This window comes from Carassius carassius, chromosome 7 (assembly GCF_963082965.1).
Source record: "Carassius carassius chromosome 7, fCarCar2.1, whole genome shotgun sequence".
Classification (NCBI taxonomy): domain Eukaryota; kingdom Metazoa; phylum Chordata; class Actinopteri; order Cypriniformes; family Cyprinidae; genus Carassius; species Carassius carassius.
The window spans coordinates 30,541,692-30,561,921 of record NC_081761.1 but is presented as its reverse complement, the minus strand read 5'-3'; the positions used below and the strand labels follow the sequence as shown (position 1 = coordinate 30,561,921).

Sequence of the window (20,230 nt, the reverse complement as noted above, 5' to 3'; positions counted from 1 at the left end):
GTAACAAAAATCACATTCACTACCTTTAAATAGAATACTTTTTGTGGTCCTAGCAGGATCAGAATAGGAAATACAAATACGGTCATGTGTGGTCTTCCAACGGTTGAGGAAATACAAATATGGTCATGGTGAGCGTAACTACAACTGGCGCGGAAATACAAATATGGTTATAGTAAGTACGTCACTCAGTCTTCAAAACCGCGACAGTTTTCTACAGTTAACCTTATTTGTTTGTTTGTTTATTATATTAGTCAGTGGTCAAATGCAGTGCGCAGACTTACATTAATGGACAAAGTCAACAATGAGCCTTCAAAATTTGTGAAATTAAAGGTATGACATATTTTAAAAAGCAGAATAATCTTGCTCATCACTTAGTGCTACTATCATGTGTACTATGCTAATTGGCGTTTACAGACGATTATCGATTGTGTTGCAACGGTGCAGTTTTCAGTTACTTTAAAATGTATTTTTACATATTTTTTCTCACATAGTTTATTTATTTCATGGTTTCGTGCTGGATTGATTAAGTCACGATGGCTAACGCAGAACATGCGGAGATGAAGTCTTCACTATGCGAAGAAACGGAGTCATCCCAGTCTCAGACAGAATTAGATACGAACACACAGACTCTTGAAGGTAATGAAGGGAAAAGTTAATTATTCTCTAAACCTAGCACACTGATGCACATAATATTGCTCTTGTTTACAGAAGCCAATGCAATGGCGCCCTCGTTCGGCGATGAGAGGTGTTTATCAGTTGAAGGTGCAGAAGGCACAGAAACTCAGGATAAGAGAATAATGGATGAAAAAATCTCTCCCATTGAAAGGCAACTTGAGTACTTGCTGAACAAGGCGGATGAGCTTCAAACACAGCTTTTATGGAGGTGATTTTAAGATCTAGGAAAAAACATTTAGATTTTTTTTGGGTCATTTTGTTAACAGTCAAATCTTTTTTTTTTATGTTTTAGTCGTGAGTGCCTCCAGAATTATGGGTTCGCCCATGTTGTCCCCATGTTTTTGCAAACTTGTCAGCCATACTTCACTTACCTGGAGTCCACTGCCAGAAACTCCAACCCCTCCCGTCCTCCTCTGTCCACATATATACGCACACAAGTGAGAAGCTGATTTAATCTGCACATCTTGTGCCACAAACTGCAGGAATCCACATATTTTCTGAATTTGTATCCCATCACAGCTTTTGCAGTTTTCTCAGCAACTGTGTTCTCGTCTGGAACAGCTGGTGTTGCTGTACGCCTCCTTCAGTTTCTTCTCACTAGAGGAAACTGATCCACTGAGGTAAAAAACAATTATAAATCACAGACAAAACTTAGGCAGATATTTAAATGAAGACGAGGATTCAGAAGAAACTGATCCTTTATTAGCACTAAAGGAAGGCCTGATTTTAGTATGACTAGGATTCCACATTGTGATATTTCTATGACTATTATTGTTTCCTTCATTGCAAAGTTTTACTAGGCATCTTTTTTTTTTACAGTATCTCACACTTCTATATTGGCCAGTGTCAAATAGACAACATGAAGCTGTCAATCTTCCGGTACTGTTGCCCTACTCCTTTTCTTGCGTCAGCCAGTACAGGCCTATACAAACGTGTGCGCTGGAATGTGGAGCGACAGATAGAGGGAGAAGGAGAAGGAAACACATATGACAGTGCAGAGTTGTAAGTGAGGTTTAGTCAGAGGGAATCTTTTAGGAAGGGATCCTTCGATTTCTTTATAAGAAAAAGAGCACATTTATTTACAATTTATTTATTATACTTAATAAATATTATTAGGTAATAACGTAGACCTGCATCTTTAAAAAAAGTTTCTGCTGAATTTGCACGTACACAATAAGATATATATCAGCTTTAATGCACTTGTCCAAATGACACATTTTTAATGTCAAAAAGAAGCATTCAAAATGTATAATGTAACTTACAGCCCTGATGCAGGGTGGGGAAATACATTTTCAGCAATATTAGCATATGCAAAGGGAAACTTAAATGGCAGTGTAGAAACAAGAACAATCTTATGCATTACATTTTAGCTTATCAACACCAAGAAAATAAAAGTCTAAAAGCCATTAATAAAAAATAAAAGTCTCACAGAGCCTAATTTTGGCAGGGGGTAATGCCATAGCCTATCTTTATCTTTACATTAACCATTTTCTACCTTCACAGTTACTTCCTGTGCTGCGAGGATGTCATTGAGGCAGCAGATGATAAGGATAGAGATGGAAGGTGCGAAGGAGAAAATACAGAAACTGAGAGAGAGAGTAGAGTAGAGAGGATTTGGTCAATTGGCCGGTGGATTCAGACATACCCTGATCCAGACACAGAGGACATCACTGATTGGTAATGTATTTTTAACTACCTTCAGTTTAATAGGAAGAGATGGTTAAACAATGATTAAATGAGTTATAGTTACTAATATTAGTATCAAACCATATATTATTTTATAATACGGTTACTACAGTTTCTAATTTCCACAAGAAGTCAAAAAACATAGCTAATCCTAGATAAGCATACAACCAATTGGAGATCATTTTGAGGGCAACTATTAAGCAATACGTAACTTAGAAAAAACAGTTAAACCTAGATGCAAAAAGTCATTCAGTGTATACGTTTTGTAGGGTGCTGTGTTCAGTTCCTTGTGGTCAGTACAAGCAGCTGTGGTGTCTGGGAAGTGAGGAGCCTTCTTCCTGCACTGCAACAGACTGCCTGCTGGGGGTGCTGCTGTCTCAGGAAACAGATGGTACATTTGGCATAAAAACATAAGCTGGTGCTCACTTATGGCCTCACCCATTTTGCATAGAGCATTTGGTTTATTCAAATCAGATGAGAGTACAGACTAAAGTTAGAAATCTGTCGTCTGTGAAGGTTTGCCATTTTTCAAATGTTTTTTAGTTCATGGCTGTTATTGTTGGTGTTGTTGTGCCATGTTGGTTTGTTATGAGTTAAATAATTTACACTAGAAATGGAAAGCTCGTGAAACGGAGTAAAAGTTCAAGATTAAATGTCAAACCAACTTTATTTTTCATGAAAACATTAAAATACAGTGACTATCCAAGTAGTCCGTTACAAAATCCAGAAATAAAACCTGCTAGCAGTTAAGCTCCACTGCTTACTTTTATCTATAAAACAAAGAAATAAAAATGATCCTTCCTTTTAAAATAATAGATTACAAAAATATATACACAATAAAAGCTAGAATATGTACCACATGGAAGCAGTTGTATTTTTGCAGTTGTTGGAAAACATGGAAAAGATCAATGAACAGGGCAGAGCATTATAAATAATAGTGGTGTATTCCTTCACGTTTTATTGTAAATCAGCCCAGTCAAAGCTATTCTCAGTGCATTTGTTTTACTGCTGGTTTGTGTGTCTATACAGTAGCTTACCCTGTATGTTATTTGTATCTGTGGTATGTTCAAGTTATGCAACAGTAGTTAAGCCAAAATACAGTGAAAGTCAGAATCTACCTGGAATCCCTGTGTTCCCTGATTATTATGTAAAGTGGTTCCTTTGATATATTCTAAAAAAAAAAAAAAAAAAAAGTTTGATTTCAATAAATGCTCCTACATTTACATTGTCAAACACCGTACTAAACAGTCTCTAAACTACTTCACAGCACTAGACAAATAGGCAGTACAACAGTACAGTACAAATTAAATTAAAACCATAATCTCTCTTCATAATACAGTAAACAGAATTTATCACTGTCCCTTTAAAATAATATACATGCACCATCACATATGACATAATGGATAATAGGGGCTCCCGATAATCAAATTGTGCTTTAACATTTAACTGGGCCACGGTCAGTCAGTTCATTCAGTCAGATATATGACAAACAAAACTCCTCACCAGACATCAATGTCTATATAACATGATTGCTATACGTATTAGAATTTAAATTTAGGTGAACATGTTAGGCCTACTCATAATGTGACCTATTGAATTCGATTTTCTTTAGAATATTATTTATGTTCGAATAATTCCGTTTTGTTTTTTTTCTCGGTGGCAGAGAAATACATAGAGAGACAGAACAATCCAGAGTAATAATAATAATAATAATTCATGCTAGATAAGACCAGCCAATTTCTCTGACCAAAGTAGGGACAGTAAACATTTAGGAGACTATTGTGACCGTGTATGAGAGTGCTTATTTAGCAAAAAGTCCTTCCAGTCCTCTAAACATGGGAGTCAACCTCAGGCACAGCAAGCCAGAAAACTTCAGTTCAGTTTGCATGAGTGCTGTTATGAGAGCTGCTCCTTGTTCCTCAAATATATACTAATCATTCATAGTTCGGACAGGTAAAGGAGGAGGCACAGTGTTCAGAAGATTCACAGTAAAGATGATCATTTGATGTAGCTGCACAGTTTTTCCTGTATCACTAAAAATATAATTAATCATCTAATTAAAAATCCCTGTAATGCAGTAATCTTGAGTGGCAAAGGTTCTGGTGTCAGTGATTTTCTTTTAAATGTTACAGCAGTGCATATACTTGAGGAAAAAATATAATTCATTACTTTGTATGTCATGTGTCATGCTTCTTGAAGATAAGGTTTAGACCAAAGACAGTCTTTGAACCAAATTGGTTTAAAATGGTGGATAGCTTTGCATGCTTTGGAAAATTTGTAATATTGTTCTATTTTACAGTTATAACAGTTACTCAAAGAATTAAATATTTCATTTGGAACAACTACAGTTGTCGAATCAGCAAATTTACTTCAAAATACTCTCCTTCACTCTGTAGTTTTGTCCTGCAAATCTTGAGTCAAACAGTAGAATGCACAATTAATTAATTATTCAATTACAGCATTTCGTGCCATTGAACAAGATCTGAATAAAACCAGTTTGGGTTTTTCTAATTAACATAGTGCAAGAACAAAAAATGCCTGCTTGATCTGAATTTTAAACCTGCTTTTATCTTTTGCAAAAGATCTTCTGCTCCGAGAAGAAAGGAGCCCATTTTGTTTTAACTTGCTCAGTCACCGAGTTGGCATCTTGCCTGCATTGTGGGTAGAGGGCTCAATAATGACTAAGAGATAAATGTATGTAGTTCAAGCAAGCCAGACATCTCCATTAAACCTCAAGGAAATGGCCTTTTGGCATGAGGGCAGGTCTGATATGGCTGATATTGCTTTTGGATGGGTGGGGAGTGGAATGCAAGCTCACTGCACTAGAAGAACTCTCAGGAGGAAGACAAACCAAACAGAGAGCAAGATGGTGATAATCCAGCACACTGTTCTGCAGTTTCAGGTTCACACAATTTTCTACCCCAACACTTGGTGAAATAATGCAGAACAAAAATAGTTGAACCAGTCAAATCCATGACTAGACTAAATCATCTGTAAGATGTTATAAAGAGAAGGCTCTATTATCTAATGCTACATGCGCTTCCCTACTGGTGGACCTTCATCTAAAGTCTTTTGAGTTCAAAAGTTCATATTTGGCAAACGTTTCATTCAGCTTTCCTCAGTGATGTGTCTCCAGCTCTACAACGGTCCACTCACCCTGAGCAGAGCTGCCTGGAGCCTCGGGTGAGAAGCTGCTCACAGACGTCACAGTGGCTGAAGGGGGTGTCAGAGGTGGCAGCATGTTGGGCCACAGGCTGCTTTCCAGGGGGCTGAGTGTCCCACCTGCTCCTCCAGGTAGCAGAAGAAGGGGCGAGCAACCATCACCTGCAAGCAGTAATGACTGCTTGATGAGCTGCTGGACAATGTCCACTTTCTTGCCCCAGTCAAACTCCAGATGCGGAGGTCGCTCAGGAGATCCCAAGGGAGAAGGACTGTCTTGGTCTGCTGCAGGGTCTGTCTCCTGAAGTTCTCGCTGGGGACCCTGAATAACAGACTCAGGGGAAGGTGTTGTGCATTGTGAATAAAGATCATTGGAGTAATTTTCTTCAGTGCATCTTTGCATGTCTTCTCCAGGGCACGCAATAAAGGAGCTATTATCTTCCAATTCCTCAACCACTTGTTGTCCCTCTTCCTCTTCGTCACTCGTTTCCACAGTTTCATAGATGGTGGTGAGACCTGATGAAGGAGAGAGGACAACTGGTGTATGCACCTTTTGTTTTTGCTGCTGTTGTTGTTGTTGTTGTTCAAGTTCTTGTTGCCACTGCATGATCTGCTGTCGCTGCTTTCGTTCTTGCTCTTGCTGCTTAAGTTGCAACTCAAGTAAATTTACCCTCTGTTCTTCCTCCTGCTGCTCTCTCTCATTCCTTGCTTGTTTCTCCTCTTCTTCTTGTCTCGCTTGTTCTCGATCACGTTTCCCCTGACGTTGCTGGATTTCATGAAGGTGCTGTTGGTGTTGCTCTAGACATCGGAGCTGAGTGTTTGACACCACATTAGATATTCTGGGAGGGAGGTCAGTGGGAAGCCGTGGTGGCTGGGTCACATGGGGAGCACGTGGCCGGAGACGAAGTTTGGACGACATTGTCATTTGGATAGAAAGCAAGTCATTTGGTTGTGGTGGAAAATGAGAATTTCCTTCTGTGAATGAAGAAAATGGCCCAAAACATGTTAACAAGGTGGGTTAAGCAAAATGCAATAAAGCAATAAATGTTATAGACTGCAGAGTGTGGTGAAGCAGCAAAAAGCATTGTGGGAAAATTTTCATATATAAGATTAAACAATTTAGTGGAACAGGAATGAACAAAATAAATTTCACCTTGGTGACATTCTCTTAAAAATATTTTGTGAAGATATTGTGCAATAAAATTGGCTATACCCTGTATATGCAGTAACCTCAAACTATTGTGAAGAGCAAACAAAAACAAGAATATAAAAGCAGATGAGGTAAACAATCTCCCTTAATGTGACAAGCTGAACACATGCAAAAGTGAGCACTCACCATGAACAGTACAATACAGCATTAAGCAAAAACATTTTTTACAAAGAATAAGACCCATAAATAGACCCATGCATAAAAAATAAAACATGCTTTACACATAAGCCACCCCAGTGTATAGCATATTTTTTTGGTGAGGTGAGCATGCGTAAACAGAGGAAATATTACAGAAAAGTGCATTGTGTGAAGCAAGTCCAGTTTTGGGGAATTAAGAATCAACCAGCATTGGGATTTATTATAAGTCCAATTAGTCCAAGTAAATGTGTTAAACCAGGTCCTTTCAAATAGCTTCAGCTCAAATGGTTAATAATCAGTGATTAAAGCAGTTGCACCCAGTTAGTCCCAAAGTGGAAGGTGTGCAAAGTCTATTCCAGAAGCAGCGGTATCAAAATATAAAGATGGAGAAAAAAAAAGAAAAAAAAAAAGGTGGATGACAAAGCACCTTGATAGAGGGTGAGATCCAGGAAGTTGATGGGGTCAGATCTTGTTTTTCCTCCTCTGGATGGAAGGGAGTTGAGAGGAAGGCGGAGTCAAAAAGGAAAGGAGGAATACAGACAGAAGGAACATACTGGCATAGAATAAACACTCTCCTTCTGTTGCAAGCATCCCGTTTTCTTTACATAATTTCTTTACAAAAGGTTAAACGTGTATTTGTGTGCAAATGTATGTGCAAGTTTATAAATTTGGTATTGGTAGCAAACTTGTAATGCTACAACAAATGGTTTAAGTAAAGGTGAATAAATATATTAATCAGATATTTTATTATGACTTAAAAGTGTGTTCTGATGCTTTAACAAAATAAAACACCACCATTAAATAGTGTCTCAGCCTTATATAGTAGTTTTACATGCTTCTGAATATTAAATTCCTAATATTAACTCAAATGAATATACCATTGAAAACTTCATTTGTAACTTGGCTACAAATGTGACCAAGTCCATTGTGTCCATTGTCCAAATTTTGAAACGCAAACATCAAGAAACATACAGCGCAAAGAGAAATCATGTTAAATATCTAACCTTTATTTAACGCTAAGACATTAAGTACTCCAAATAAACAAGACATAAAAAAGTAAGGGGTTAGCAAACCCTAAAGTGCAGAAGAGAGAAACATGTGAGGACAGGATATGGCAACAATGGAAAAGGGATGAAAGACTGGTATTTAGGTTAAGACAAAAGAATACAAAAAGCAATGAATATGCATTTGTTCAGTAAAAAATAATTGGTAAATACACACAGAATATGTTGAAAGTCCATTACATTGTTCATTTTTCATCAATGGTTACTTTTGTCATTTTGAAGACTCCACAACCAAATAATTTCATGCCATTTCAGACCAACACCCATTATTAGATTTAAAAAGAATAGTTGAGAAAAACAGTTACCTTTAGTGTAAATGGTAGTAGCTATTGCACATACAGGTTCTAAGCCATATACTTATATAATTTTAATAGCTGTATCATATTGTGAATGTGGCACTGCTGAATGAGTGTTTTCTTAACTGGTTAAAAAGACATAATTAACAGGGAAACCCCAAGCTAGACAAAAACCTTATATAGAGATGACATCAAGGTACACTGGAAAGTGTATTTTAAAGCGCTCTATACGTTACCTGCCAGGGGACTATCAGTCTTTTCGCATATAGTGGAGTAGTAGGGATGCTGAGAGTCAAGCTCTGGTTCTTCTTCTTGGTGCTGTCGGGACGAAGGATCCATCAAGCCAGACTCTAAGGGTACAGCTCTTGCTGAATCGGGCTCAAGCAGCTCACTGGACTCTCCACACAGCATGTACTGCTGCTCTGGGTGAGACTGGAACTCTCCATGTTGGCTTTTAATAGGGTCAATCTTTTCCTCAGATGCAGTATTGGGTAGCATGGTCAACTCTTTAAGAAGAGATAGATCCTTGGCCTCATCTGGAAGCTGCTCTTCATTTTCTAGAGAAAAGATGCCAGGACTCTTGCTGCAACTCTCGGCAGATGACTGGGCATTGGAGTTTGAGGTCATGTAGTCAAAGCCATAGGATGCAGCAGAAGTGGCAGACTGAGGGGTCTCACTACCACCACCACCATTTTCCCCACTCATTTCTTCACATTCCTCTAGAGTTGACAAGTTGCGGCCTGCAGGTGCTGTTCCATAGGCATTCACAGTGCCAGACAACTCAGCTTGAGGGTCACTTATCTGCATTTCACCTTCTGTGTCACTTGCCTCAGCCTCAGTAGCTGATGAAGGAGATGATAGAGCAGTTGCTGGACCACCTAGTACGTCATCAGCCGGCAGAGTTTCAGGTTCCTCTTCCTTCTTACCACATTCAAGGTGGATACCTAAATCCTGCATGATGTCCGGCAAGACAGTGGCGGCAGGGTTTACTGGTTCTTCCTGGAGCTCCACTTTAGAATGGGTTTCATTAGTTGCCGATAAGTTGTCGTCTTTCACCTCTTCTGGTAAACTTGTCTCTCTGTTACTGTCAGATGCTAGGTCAGGGTCACTGGAAGTATCAGGCTGGAACTTGCAGGTTTGAGAGTGTGTCAAGCCTGGTTTGGGGCTAACATTCCCCTCTGCAGCAGATATTGGGGCTTGTTGAGGTGTGCAAGGTGGAGGCTCCAATAGCTTTGATGGAGAGCCCCTTTCAGAGCTAACATCAAGTCTTGCTTGAGCAGGTGTCTGTGTTGGGGTTTCTGGGTCTGCTTGCCAACATTCAGAAGAAGGACTTGAAAGAAGTGTAGAAGCAGGTTGCGGTGGCTGGGCCCAGACATCAGCAAAGCAACTAGGCTGGTTCCACTGGGATGCTGGAGGAGCAGAAGGAACCATAGGAGGAGGCTGGATTCGGTTTAAGTTGTCTAATCTATAGTCTTCGGTCAAGTCATCCTCATCTGCATTCCCATAACTTTCAAGCCCACTCTCAGTAATGCCCTCGCTTGCCATTTCTACATCTTCATCATCATCATCCTCATTGTCATGATGCTGCCTATGAGAGTCCTCTGCTCTTTCAGACTCAACCTCCATGTCACAGATTCGGTCATCATCATCTTCGTCATCATCTTCGTTAGTAAGAATATCAGAAACTTTCTCAAAGTCAGGGGACCCAACAGATGCACCTTCGCCATCAGCTCCTTTAAGGCTTGCATCCCCTAAATCATCCATGCTCTCCGTGCCCTCCAGGACGCCTGGAGCACTTAGCTCTGATGCTCCCTGCTGGCTGCAACTAACATCCTCAGAGTCAAGCTCAGAGAGCAAGGCCCCTGCACGCCAAACTGAGCTGGCAAGCCCAGCTGACCCAGGTCGAGACTCTTCTGTAGGCTGGGTGCCACTCATTTCTGACAGTGACACTTGTTGACTACCTTCCCTCTCTTCATCTTCCACATCTTCATAACAGTCACTGTTAATCCGTTCAGCTTTTTCAGCCACCTCTACACCAGAGGACACTATGGTAGCTGCAGCTTTATTCAATTGTGGGTCAGATAAGCTTTCCTGCTCAGTTGCTTCCTGAGCAACTGGTGCCTCTGCAATAAGCTTTTCATCAACTTTTCCAGAAACCTGCTTATCCTGATCGACTACAGATGACGTCGGACAAGCTACTTCAACAGAACCAGCATCTATTAAGGCTTCATGAGCCTCTGGCTCCATGTTAGAAATATCCAGCACACTTTGAGAGCTGACATCAGTGACCTGCACATCTACCATTTCCTGAACATCTAAAGAAGAGGCTGGAACAACCAGAGAACTCTCTACAGTTGGAGTAGCTTCAGGCCTTGAAACAGACTCTTCCCTGGCTATGGCTGCAGCTGTTGCTACAGCTACTGTAGCTACTGCAGCTGCCAAAAGTTGCACAGGTTCTGCTGCAGGTTCTTTATCATCAGGTACTGCAGCAAGTTCTTTATCATCAGATTTTGATGCCGGTTCTTTATCATCATGTTTTGTTGCAGGTTCTTTATCATTAGGCTTTCCATTGACGGACTGTGTTGGTTTAGCAGGCTGAAGCTTCGCACTGACCATGCTACCTGGTTGTTTGTGACTGGGAGATGCTGCAATGTTTTTGCTTGATGCTGGCCGTGAGGGGTTGTTTCGTGAACTAGAAGGCACCTTACGTGTTGGTACACTTTTTTTGTCATCTGGTTTGGGTTGAGGTGCTTTGATGCTAGGTGGAGGTCGTTTGGTAGCTGCAGCAGGTTTTGGAGCCTCTGAATTTGAAGGCTTGCTGGCAGCAGATCGAGATATTGTTGAGGGAACAGTTTTTTTCGCAGGTGCCATAGTTCTTGTTTTTCCAGCATCTACAAATGACAAATAGATGTTTATAACATTATAGAATGAAAAAAAAAATTAAGCAGTACTTTTCCATAAATAATGTATATACATTTTCCCATGAACCGTACGCTACCTTTCCGAGCATCTGATGCTGTAATAAGGGATTTAGTAGCAGTGCGGCTTGTTCTAGGAACTGCAGAAGTAGATGATATAGTTGTACCAGTTACTGTTCTTCCGGTAGATGAGGTAGCACCTGGTCGTGGGGCAGAACTTCCAGTAGCCCTAAGTGAAAACATAAGAAAAAGTTGTTGTGAGCAGCTTAGAAAAAAAAGTGATGTCTGTTTGTGGTTTGCAATTTTATTGTAGATATTATAATTTACATATTCAAATGAAGACATTTCAAGCTGTACTTGCTAGTTTCATTAGAATCCCTTCCAAGATATTGTTTTTTGCTGGTAAATGCAAAAAATAGGTTCATGTCAAATCAGCTTCCTGTCTTATGTAGTAAATCTGTAGTCTGCATGTGTTCCCTAAAGCAATCTCAAACAGCACCAGAAAACTTGTCCACTGGGGCCATTCATCAACTAATGCATCTTCATCCCATTTCTCTAACCTGAGAGAAAATGACTTGGATAGGCAGGAAACAGGAAAAGGAGGGGAGAAATGGTGTGATGCAGGGATGGGTAAAGCATTTTGTAAGTGACTGCATTAGGGAAAAATGGATGGTAATCAATTTCTTTCAGTCTAGCCTACACTCCCTTAATGTATTTGCTTCATATTTCCCTCTTTCATGTTCTCATAGGGGGGAATTAGTGATGATAAGATTGCTTGCATCATCTTGCATGCCTTGGTTACTTGCAATTGAATAAATGCTTTTAGTCTTGCAGCCTTGCAGTTTACAAATTGCACTTAACTAGATGACTGACAATCATATGTGCCCTAACCGGACCTTACACTCAAATAGGATGTGATGAAGTTCTCGCAAACAGCCTGCTTTATTTGGACAAAAGGGCACAAAAGGGTATGCATCACAGAAACAAACAACGCTAGCGAAAATGCATTGGTCACAGTTCAGTGCCACTGTACATCCATGCACCTGTATGCTGTTAAAAACTACTAACCTAAAAAACAGGCTAACGCTAATCAGACCTGATAGTTAATAGACAATAATGATCAGTAATCTGTAGGGGTAATTTGTGGGGTTGGGTGATATGACCAAAATCTTATATCACGGTAGGAGTAATTTTATTTTACAGTAATGATATACATAGACTAGTAAACAGTCATCAGTTAAATAAGAATAAAAATATTAATAACAAGCAATAGGACAAAACGACTACAGTAGAGCAAATAAGAAATGCTGCATACATCAAATAGTCCTATATAAAAACATTGCAGATTCTGTGTAAATTAAATGTATTTCTTCTGATTAAAGTTACAAAAGATACTTAAATCAAGAGCAGTAATGGACTTTCTCTCTTTTGTTGTGGGATTTTGATTACATGACAGACAGCAGGAATATTAGACTGCTGTCACTTTAAGAGTTGCCCAGATCCAATATACGGTTACAGGTTTTCTTTCGCAGCTGTACTTTCACTTAAGACTTAAATTATGTTTTTTACAAGGATACTTGCAAAGACTGGCATTTTAACTGTTCAAGTTAAAACCATTCAATAACTATTTTTCAATTGTCCTGCGATCTATGAACACTGCTGTGTTCAAGTCCACTGATTGTGTTTCAACTGCTTAAAATCACTTGTTTTTAAACCGCAATGCTTAAAAACCATGTGCAAACTATACATTTTTGTGATCACGTAGCAAGGCACCGTCACATGCTAAGATGATAGAGATTACAATTCAATCCAAAATCTCTACTGGTTGACAAATTTCTACCAATTAATTGTGTCTACCACAGGGTTGTTCCTTAACATGTTGCAACTGGTGTCAACAACATGACAAAGCATTTTAATTTAACAGATTCAAACCACCACGTGACTTTCTAAATACAATGATTCATCGGTTTTATTCCTCAACCAATCAATATCGTTATAGTTGTGCCACCTCTACTGTCGTGACTACTGAAAAACCTTTTCCATTCCACATCGCCCATCAAGCTCTCGCTGGATCTGCTCCTTGGCTATCAATGACAGGAACTTCTGTACTTCCTCAACAGACCATAAAACAGCCATTTTTTGGTTGTTAAAAAAAGATGCGCTTTTTCAAAACGGTTACGTTCGAGCCTTAGCTGGCCATGCTGATTTAAATCTAGCAGGCCTGTTGTGTCTTGTGTTGCAAGTTCAATGACGCAGGTAGTGACATCGCGTTTTGGTAACAGTACGGTTGGAACCTCAAACATGGTGGTACTGAAAAAAGTACCAGGTACTGTATCCAGTGGACCTCCCCACACAGATACGTACAGTGCTGTACCATGCAGTGAAAAAGTGCCAAATGTATACTCATACAACGGATGAGCACAATGAGATTGACCTGTGCAAGAACACCTAGTGGACTCATTTTCAACATTCACTTCGCACCTGCCCTGTTGTACACGAAGAATCTGCGTGGACACGGAAATTGGGCTGCAAGCGGATGGTGTGTGTGCAGACACTTCTGATGACAAACACTCTCATAAGGACTGTGCGTGCACGGTCTTGGAATGCGAATGGCTGAAGAATACTTTAGGCTTTGGTCTTTATGATCAAAAACATCATAAAAGTCCTTTGTAAACAAGAATCAGAGCCATCAAAACTTCAAAAGATAGAAGAACTGAATGAAGCATGTTGGAATGCTCAATTCAATGCCAGTAACTATGGCACATAATATTCCAAAACATACTCCAGCTCTTTGTACAAAGAATACAGGCAATGAGCAAACTTCTCATAGTAGGGCACAATGGAGAACATGGTCAAACGGCTTGGCCCCAAATACCAAGACTATAACATCTCCCCCACAGATTATTCCCAAACAACAGCCAATTGTTAAAGAATGAGAACAAAAGAACTGGAATCTCCCGTTACAATTCTATGACCTACATAAAGTTTATTTGAACTAACTAGGAGACGGATTAAACCATCTTTGGTGAAATTAAAACAAAATAAAGATGACAACAAGAGGAAGAAGAAAATAACATTACATAAATGGAGGGCAACTAACATAAAAGGAGAGCAATAAGGTATAAAATAACCATAGCAGAGCAACTAAGGTCAACATATTGCATCTTAATCTTCATTTCTGTAGCATTATGCACATCAGAGGCACCAAAACGGAATTAAAATGATGCAGATGGAAAGTACAAACCAAGAAGTTTCCACGGAGATGCTGACCTCAGACATTCAAAGGCTTAGGTTTTAACCCCCCCCCCACAAAAAAAAAAAAAACACTTGATTTTCTAGGGCTCATTATCCTCGTGGACAAAAAGAACAAAAATTGCCATGGCTATGATTGATATAAAGAAAAGAATAACAGATAATAAGACTGTTGACCATTACGTATCTATTTTTCCAGATTCTACACAACAACAAAAAAATGGGTTGAGAAATTTAAGATGACAATATAAAAGAGGTCGTTCCTACATGAGCAATCTCCCTTTAACACAAATGGACAGAACACGGTTCCCACCGGCACAGACATCTGCACATCAATAATTAAGTTTTAATTAAGTAATAGCCATTAGGATGAAGGTACTGTTCCAGATTAAATGAGTGTCACTCAGCAGAGCCTCAGGCAGGGAATCTCCCTTATATTCCAGTTCAACATTGTTTTAAAACTTAACTGCTGCATTCACTCTAGATATTTAAGGGTGTGTGGTCCTTTTATTTCGACCTCATTAGCACCATTTCAAAATTTATAAGCTCATTCATTTTTAAGTTGTTGTCTTGTGGTATAATGTAACAGAAGCCATCTGGTTTACCAGTAATTTCGTAGCAAAAGGAAAAAGGAAAACAAATGGTGAAAGATTAACCAGCAGCTTGGTTCAAGGGAAATTAAAATGGTTGATGACATGAGAACGAAAAAAATTCAAGAGGCTCACTTTGAAACAGACCAAAAAAAAAAGAAAGAAAAATCCAAATTCAATGGAAAATCGATTTAGTAAGCATGGCACTTATCTAAGTCCCATGAAACTATAAACTGAGAGTGTGAGATGGCTGGTCTAGCAAGAGTTGCAAACAAATAACCCTGGCAAGTAACCCTCTTTTACCTCACAATATTAACCACAAACTTGCAAAACGTTTTCGACTAGGAATGCCAAAAATATCTAGGCAGCACATATAAATATACCGGAAAGAATAAAGTAAGAGAGAAAGAGAAGGAAGGGGAGATGCTGTGATTGTTTCATGAGGAGACTTGGATGGAGCTAGTTTACATTTCCCACAGTAGGGAGTGTGATTGTCTTTCTGCAGTGCAAACATTTCATTTAAAGCTTCAGTGAGAATATATATTGTGTGGGATGCAAAAAAGGAAAAAAAAAAAACGTCTAAATAGACAGATCAAATGAGTGCTCAAATTCATAACCACTATTCACTACCCATTGCTCTATTATCGGAGTTATGCATTTCATTCCAGACTGAATTCAGAGTTTAGTGTGCACACAAACCACACCCTGTAGTCATTTTTGTCTAAAACACTACAAGTCCAACAAAAGGGAGTCTAAACAGCCTTGTAAACTGACATTACCACATAAATACATAGAATTAAGCACACATTTATACCGTAATGATCACATAAGACCAGTCATATCCACATTTACTGGTTGGCTGCATTTACAATACATACAATTGAGGAGCATGAATATATAAATCACCTGCAACAAACCGTTTAACTCTTTGCAAAAAAAAAAGTTTCCAACACGTTTTGGCCAATGACTTCCAGTTGTTTATGATTACTAGATATAATTTTCATTTTCTTTAAATTATAAATATTAGAATTCACATTCATAAAACAATATTTTTAACTGATAAGATTTTAGATTTTACCAGATTTACAATTTTGTTTTTCATAAAGATTAAATGGTATTATTAAATGAGCTGGGGAAGGAAGTCACATTTGTAAAGAGATGGGAAAGAAATAAAACTGATCAATCCTAATCATTATCAGAAATCACATGACTAAAATCTCAAAAGTAAAACTTTGTGAGATATAGATATAAAGTGAGATATATGACAGGAACAAAAGACTAAAGACATAATTGGTAACCCAGCCAACTTGGATCATAAAATCCATTTAAGTCAAGTGAAGATACCAATTATCATTCCCAGGGAGTAGCATCAACAAAAAGAGCACTGTTGAGCCTATACTCTGATAAAGCCTAATCCAAGCAGTCTTTCAGGGAGCCTGGCTCACACATTGACAGAAACCACCAGACAAACCACAGACCATTCATTACAAAAAGCATGCAGTCATTGATATTTGTATGGCATATCTACAACCCGAATTCCGGAAAAGTTGGGACGTTTTTTAAATTTTAATAAAATGAAAACTAAAGGAATTTCAAATCACATGAGCCAATATTTTATTCACAATAGAACATAGATAACGTAGCAAATGTTTAAACTGAGAAATTTTACACTTTTATTCACTTAATTAGCTCATTTAAAATTTAATGCCTGCTACAGGTCTCAAAAAAGTTGGCACGGGGGAAACAAATGGCTAAAAAAGCAAGCAGTTTTGAAAAGATTCAGCTGGGAGAACATCTAGTGATTAATTAAGTTAATTGATATCAGGTCTGTAACATGATTAGCTATAAAAGCTTTGTCTTAGAGAAGCAGAGTCTTTCAGAAGTATAGATGGGCAGATCTGTGAAAGACTGCGTAAAAAAATTGTGGAAAACTTTAAAAACAATGTTCCTCAACGTCAAATTGCAAAGGCTTTGCAAATCTCATCATCTACAGTGCATAACATCATCAAAAGATTCAGAGAAACTGGAAAAATCTCTGTGCGTAAGGGACAAGGCCGGAGACCTTTATTGGATGCCCGTGGTCTTCGGGCTCTCAGACGACACTGCATCACTCATCGGCATGATTGTGTCAATGACATTACTAAATGGGCCCAGGAATACTTTCAGAAACCACTGTCGGTAAACACAATCCGCCGTGCCATCAGCAGATGCCAACTAAAGCTCTATCATGCAAAAAGGAAGCCATATGTGAACATGGTCCAGAAGCGCCGTCGTGTCCTGTGGGCCAAGGCTCATTTAAAATGGACTATTTCAAAGTGGAATAGTGTTTTATGGTCAGACGAGTCCAAATTTGACATTCTTGTTGGAAATCACGGACGCCGTGTCCTCCGGGCTAAAGAGGAGGGAGACCTTCCAGCATGTTATCAGCGTTCAGTTCAAAAGCCAGCATCTCTGATGGTATGGGGGTGCATAAGTGCATACGGTATGGGCAGCTTGCATGTTTTGGAAGGCTCTGTGAATGCTGAAAGGTATATAAAGGTTTTAGAGCAACATATGCTTCCCTCCAAACAATGTCTATTTCAGGGAAGGCCTTGTTTATTTCAGCAGGACAATGCAAAACCACATACTGCAGCTATAACAACAGCATGGCTTCGTCGTAGAAGAGTCCGGGTGCTAACCTGGCCTGCCTGCAGTCCAGATCTTTCACCTATAGAGAACATTTGGCGCATCATTAAACGAAAAATACGTCAAAGACGACCACGAACTCTTCAGCAGCTGGAAATCTATATAAGGCAAGAATGGGACCAAATTCCAACAGCAAAACTCCAGCAACTCATAGCCTCAATGCCCAGACGTCTTCAAACTGTTTTGAAAAGAAAAGGAGATGCTACACCATGGTAAACATGCCCCGTCCCAACTATTTTGAGACCTGTAGCAGAAATCAAAATTGAAATGAGCTCATTTTGTGCATAAAATTGTAAACTTTCTCAGTTTAAACATTTGCTATGTTATCTATGTTCTATTGTGAATAAAATATTGGCTCATGTGATTTGAAAGTCTTTTAGTTTTCATTTTATTAAAATTTAAAAAACGTCCCAACTTTTCTGGAATTCGGGTTGTACTAAATGGTGTGCAGAACACAAAGCACTTCTCAGATGTTACTAGAACCAGATCTATGCAGGAAATCTGCCTGATTGATACTGTAAAGCCACATCAAGAGTTGTGCAATAATGCACTTCCCAGCATTTCAATTTTCCATTCAAATACAGTCAAATGTCCAAGGTCAAATCTCCAAAAGCTGCTTTACCTGTTAGTTTTGGGAGCTGCAGTGGTTTTGGCTGTGGCTGAAGTGCTGGGTTTGGCCGCAGGGGCAGCAGCTGGCCTTGGAGCAGGAGCTGAGGAAATGAAATTTAAATAAATCATGTTGACTGGGATTGCTCAAGAAAATTGTGGTAAAATCTAATGATGAGCAGGTCTATATAATTAAATAAAATTGCATTTCTATTTTACATAATGACTCACTGCCCCACAACAGGTTTGTGTTGTCTCTGCCACATGAGAATAATGGAACATTTTCTATTGTTAGATTATTTATTAGTACTAGGGGGGTGTAACAGTACACATAAAATAATACGGGTCTTTCGCTTCTATTTTTTCTGGAAATTCTGAAAAAAAAAAAGAAAAGCTTTTAAGCATTCTGATGCTCTTTGATGTGGCGCTACGCCTCAGTAATGGCAATGTGGAGTGCGAGCGAGTGTAATTATGGCTTCCGCTTTATTACTGTTTTTAACATAAAACATACAAGAATTAGCATTTAATCTCAATCTCTTCAACTGGTGAAGAGCATTTTGCGAAATATTAGACTATAGGCCTACTTATATTTACCTGTTAGTGATGTCTTAACTAATGTTTACATGTTTAAATATTTTATGAATCAAGCTGACTGTAAATTATAATTTTTCAACAACATAGAAATTGTATAATTTAGAAGTTAATTTAAAAACGGTTTACATTCATAATTTTTTTTATTTGAGTGTTTATTATAGTTAAAAATAAATTGTAAATGAATTTAAGTTTGGGCTCTGCTCCTAACTGTAACCTTATAGTAATATAATTTTTATCCCCAAGATAATAATTGAATTTATTTAAAGAAAGAGCAATTTGTTCAGTAAACCATTGTCTAAAAATAAAAATATAAATATTGTTTAGTTTTTTTTTCTCCTGCTTTATCAAAGCCATACCGAACCATGACCTCTAAACCGAGGCAAGTACCAAACCGTCATGTTTGTGTGCTGTTACACCCCTAATTAGTAAATGTCCAGAAGTAAACTCTGTAAGTGACCCAGTAAACCCATACATGCCAGCCCATCTTACCTGTGGTTTTGGGTTTGGTTGCAGCACTAGTGGCAGCTGTGGCAGGTCTCTTACTCAGGCTGGTGGCTGCGCTGGCAGTCAGTCCTGCCTTTTGTCCACTAGCTGTGGTGTTTGTTGTTGTTGATTTGTTTGTGCCAGCAGTTGTTGCTTTAGGCTGGGCCCTTGAGGTTGTAATGGCAGTAGAAGAGCCAACAGGTTTCTTACTTGGACCAGAAGATCCAACGGTAGTGGTGGGTTTCTTCTTGTCTGCTGCTGCAGTGCTAGATGGAATGGGTTTCTTGGTTGGAGCATTCGATGCTGTCTTTGTGAGGCCATTAGCCACACGGCTTTGGGTTGCTTTTGGTTGCGTGCCTGGTCCAGTGGTAGCTGGACCTGCAGCAATCTTGCCTTTGACTGGGCCTTTGGATTTGCTTTTAGCATCTGTTTTACCAGAAGCTTCTTTAGCAGTTGGAGGAGCCACTTGCTCATTTTGGGGTTCATCAGGTTGTGGGGGTGATGGTATAGTCCCATTTTGAGACACCCCGTCATTGCTGGTTGGTTCTGTTATGGGTTCTGTTCCTTCAGCTTCCATTGGTTCAGATGGTGCGGTGGCCACCCCATCAGGTTTCATCGCCAATATTTCCTGACAATCAGTTGCTGCTTGATATGCTTGCTGGATTTAGTGGTGCTCACACACTGAACCCAGGGATAATGGATGCGTTCTCCAACTCAATAACTGTCCTGTAAAAAAATACAAATAAAATAAGAAACACGAAAGGCAATTAAATGCTATTTGTAATGACTTTTTTTTGCTCTACGCAGCTGAAGCAACTTGGATTATTACTCTGTACGAGAAGCAACTGTTGCACTCCAACTAACACACATACCG

At 39.1% G+C, this 20,230-nt stretch overlaps 2 protein-coding genes across 4 annotated transcripts in view; one reads left to right on the top strand and one right to left on the bottom strand.

Moving 5' to 3' along the window:
• The first annotated feature begins 185 nt into the window (after window positions 1–185).
• Window positions 186–2,885, top strand: c7h19orf67 (chromosome 7 C19orf67 homolog). Of its 2 annotated transcripts, none has more exons than XM_059553302.1 (8): window positions 186–330; window positions 492–636; window positions 712–883; window positions 968–1,112; window positions 1,195–1,295; window positions 1,495–1,677; window positions 2,179–2,352; window positions 2,631–2,885. In XM_059553302.1, the coding sequence occupies exons 2-8, from the start codon at window positions 534–536 to the stop codon at window positions 2,773–2,775; spliced, it is 1,023 nt and encodes a 340-aa protein (XP_059409285.1). In that variant the 5' UTR covers window positions 186–330; window positions 492–533; the 3' UTR covers window positions 2,776–2,885. The 2 variants fall into 2 exon arrangements, with proteins under 2 accessions (XP_059409285.1, XP_059409284.1); XM_059553301.1 differs by having other exon boundaries at window positions 709–883.
• Window positions 2,886–4,665: 1,780 nt separating this feature from the next.
• LOC132143902 (nucleolar protein dao-5-like) overlaps window positions 4,666–20,230 on the bottom strand; it is a 32,865-nt gene continuing 17,300 nt past the window's right edge. Inside the window, exons 2-7 of one of the 2 annotated variants that reach the window (XM_059554523.1) lie at window positions 19,363–20,082; window positions 18,296–18,383; window positions 11,227–11,375; window positions 8,465–11,119; window positions 7,296–7,351; window positions 6,293–6,495 (exon numbers count right to left, since the gene is read on the bottom strand). In XM_059554523.1, the coding sequence (XP_059410506.1) occupies window positions 6,442–6,495; window positions 7,296–7,351; window positions 8,465–11,119; window positions 11,227–11,375; window positions 18,296–18,383; window positions 19,363–19,972 (3,612 nt within the window). In that variant the 5' untranslated portion in view covers window positions 19,973–20,082 and the 3' untranslated portion in view covers window positions 6,293–6,441. Of the gene's footprint in view, window positions 6,496–7,295; window positions 7,352–8,464; window positions 11,120–11,226; window positions 11,376–18,295; window positions 18,384–19,362; window positions 20,083–20,230 lie in introns of both variants that reach the window. The other variant, XM_059554522.1, reaches the window with a different exon arrangement.

Excerpts from the sequence above, each read along its gene's own strand:
- c7h19orf67 (XM_059553301.1), top strand. The coding sequence starts at position 534 with ATGGCTAACGCAGAACATGCGGAGATGAAGTCTTCACTATGCGAAGAA. Across the intron at positions 884-967 it reads CAAACACAGCTTTTATGGAG|TCGTGAGTGCCTCCAGAATT; the intron begins GTGATTTTAAGA and ends TTTATGTTTTAG. Across the intron at positions 1,113-1,194 it reads CCACATATATACGCACACAA|CTTTTGCAGTTTTCTCAGCA; the intron begins GTGAGAAGCTGA and ends ATCCCATCACAG.